This window comes from Drosophila miranda (genome assembly GCF_003369915.1).
Source record: "Drosophila miranda strain MSH22 chromosome Y unlocalized genomic scaffold, D.miranda_PacBio2.1 Contig_Y1_pilon, whole genome shotgun sequence".
Classification (NCBI taxonomy): Eukaryota; Metazoa; Arthropoda; class Insecta; order Diptera; family Drosophilidae; genus Drosophila; species Drosophila miranda.
The window spans coordinates 4021504-4024521 of NW_022881603.1; the positions used below are offsets into that span (position 1 = coordinate 4021504).

The following is a 3018-nucleotide window of genomic DNA, read 5'->3' on the forward strand; positions in this document are numbered from 1 at the left end:
ACACCATCATCGCGTTGGCCAAAAGACACTTTTTCCACAGACGTCAGAGGAACGTCAGCATAGGAGGAACCTGTTGATTCGCTTTCTGGCCTGGTGCCAAACTGTTCATGACCAATCCACTAAGTTCCCAGTAAAATCTGTTCATGAAAATTGGGGGAAATCATTTAAGTTTGCCCGAATTTTGCTGACCAACCTTTGTTTCAATCAAAATTGGTTTGGCAAATGGCTTTTTCCGCTGAAAGATAATGAAAAAGAAGACTCTTAAGTTAAGGGAGATAATTTTTACCAGACAGGTGCGTAAATGTGTGTGTGTGTGTTTTTGGGGAGCGGAGAGGGAGAGCTTCTAAAGTGCATGACCTCGAAGTGTGATCCAAACCGCGACCAACTGCAGTTGCAACCCATGGAAAAAGACGCCAAGACTTGCTAATTCTCCCGAAATTAACGGAAATCTTTTCCCCACCAGCGATAAAATTACCGATTTTGGATAAGCGAAGCAAAAATGGGTGGAGAGAGGCGTTAAGAGAGACTGAGAGACTGCTTGTGTGTGCGTGTGTGCGCGCGACGAGTGAGCCTCCAAAAAGCTCCATGGCTCTCACTCTCCTCTCTGCCGTAACGCTCGTTGGCGCTCTCTCCCGCTCGTTCGTTGCTGATGAAATTCAGTGGGAAACGCACGTTTTGGAGAGCACTGCTATAAAAGCGCGCGTTCGGCCGGTTGGAGCATTCATTGTGAAATTGCCAATCAAAATTGAAACAGCGGGAAAAAACGGTTGAGAGCGGATCGCAAAGCGTGCCATAGACAAAACGTGAAAAGAATTTCATAATCAAAAGTTAATCCAAACGCTAAAACAAGGAACAGCAAAAACAATCAGTGCGAGCCAGTGACAAGCCAAAAACCAAAAGTCGAAAAGAGACTACTACTAACTGCGAAAAAGCAAACAGCAAAAGCAAAAACACAAAGTGCAAACAGAGCCAGCAAAAATAGCTCAAGTGACGCCAAGCCGCAAGATAATTTCACCAGAGCAAGAACTGCAGCAGCCACTGGAATACCTGAGCAACATGGTCGTTGAGGAGAACTGCACAATGCACCACCTGGAAATGGAGCTGGACATGGATCTGCCCATGGAGTGTGCCCCCATTGGGCGCACCGTTAAATCGACCCTTCTCAGGGCCCAGGACGAGTCTCGTGTGATCGTGGGACTGTCGGCCGCCATCAATGTGCTGTCAAAGTCGCCGGATGGTTCCCTCTTCTGCCTGATGGCAATGCCCAAGGACGGAGACTCCGCCACTCACATGCACGAGGTGCTGTTGGAGGCCTTCTGCTACGAGAACGACATCTACGTCATTAAGGTGGACGACGCCACCAAGCTGAGCCGCATCCTGGGCCAGGAGACAGTCGAGTCGTGCTGCCTGGTGCAGAAGACCTGGACGGCCGACGAGGAGCGCCTCAACAAGGCGGAGAACCAACTTGTTGATTACTGCGAGGCCCATTGGGATGCCCCCAAGCAGCCCACTGTGCAGCTGCCGGCCGTGTAGGCAGTGTGAGCGGGACAGCCACATTATTGAACAGTAAAAACCCCCGATGACAGTGGGGCAATCTTGGTTTAAATTGAGAGAAACTTGCAAGGAGCGAAAGCCAGTAACCAGTTAGAGGTTGATGTACTCCAACGTCTTGGAGAGTTCCCAAGGGAAACCGACGTTTGGGCTGCCACAGCCACATACTTACTTGTACATATACACATATATATATCAGCCGTATACATAGGATATATATGTAGTAGTTTAAGTTGCTTGATGGCAACAAGTAACATTTATTTGATAAGTATGTTGGACTTAAAATTATAACAGCTCCAAGTTTTACAAGTATGTTTGTGAATAATTATATGCGTGTACGTCTGATGCGTGGCTGAACTGACAACTGACTATCTCTCTCTCTTGCTATCGGCTCTCTCAGAGCCGATTACTGCTCTATCCCGACGACACGACGAAAACACGACCGCTTCGTGTCTCTCTCTTTCCTTCGTTTCCTACATTCGGCTGTCCTGACGGACCATTCGCCTCGGATGGGTCTAGCCAAGGTTTCATATATTCTGAAACTGTAGAGGTCTTATAGGGACCCTCAGTATCCCCAATCTTCTCGACTTCGTACCTTCCATGATTCTTTACCCTAACCACCTTATACGGCCCTAGATACTTTCCTTTTAGCTTTAATCCAGCACCATACTGAGTACGCTTGATAGCTACTAGCTCATTAACCTCATACTGTCTATCTAGTTTCCTTTTTAAGTCAAAACTCTTCTTGTTTTCCTGCTGTAACCGTGCAATGTTTTCAACTACTTCCTTTCTAATTTTTTCGCGGTCATTGTTCAACTCTTCGATAAGTGATTCTTCCAATATTTCTTTTATTTTTGGATCCATTCCTATACGCATGTCTAGCCCAGTCAATATCTTGAAAGGTGTTACCTTGGTACTTCGCGGCTCAACACTGTTGATCATTTGCTGTACTTTTCCTAGATGCTTATACCAACTACCGGAATTACCCTGACACAATTTCGACAACATAGGCACCACTATCTTGTGCATCCTTTCGACTTGACCATTCCCACGTGGAACGCCTGTGGCAATCATTAAATGCTGTATTTTAGTCATTTCCATTGGTCCAACGTGATCAATGTGATACGTTTGTAACGGCCTATCACCCTTGTCTATTGGTTGCAAATACCCCTCACGTTTTCCTGTCTTTTCATTGACAATGATACACTCGACACAACTATTTATTACGCGCCATACTTTGTCTTTTAACTTCGGAATATAATACGACTTTTCATGATATCTTGTGTCTTTTTAACTGAAAAATGTCCTTGCTTATGTGCTATTGATATAATCTCATTTTCCAACTGAGCTGGTACTACGATGAGCTCCTTATCCGGATCCTTAAACAAAATCTGATTCTGAATATAATAATCCTCATATTCCTTGTCCTCCACAATACTTTTAACAGCCTTAACCCAATCGTCGGTT

General features: G+C 45.4%; 1 protein-coding gene across 1 annotated transcript; it reads left to right on the forward strand.

Moving 5' to 3' along the window:
• Positions 1–741: 741 nt before the first annotated feature.
• LOC117190882 (growth arrest and DNA damage-inducible protein GADD45 alpha-like) lies at positions 742–1754 on the forward strand. Its single transcript, XM_033395898.1, has one exon. The coding sequence runs from the start codon at positions 1057–1059 to the stop codon at positions 1531–1533; it is 477 nt and encodes a 158-aa protein (XP_033251789.1). The 5' UTR covers positions 742–1056; the 3' UTR covers positions 1534–1754.
• The last annotated feature ends 1264 nt before the right edge of the window (positions 1755–3018 follow it).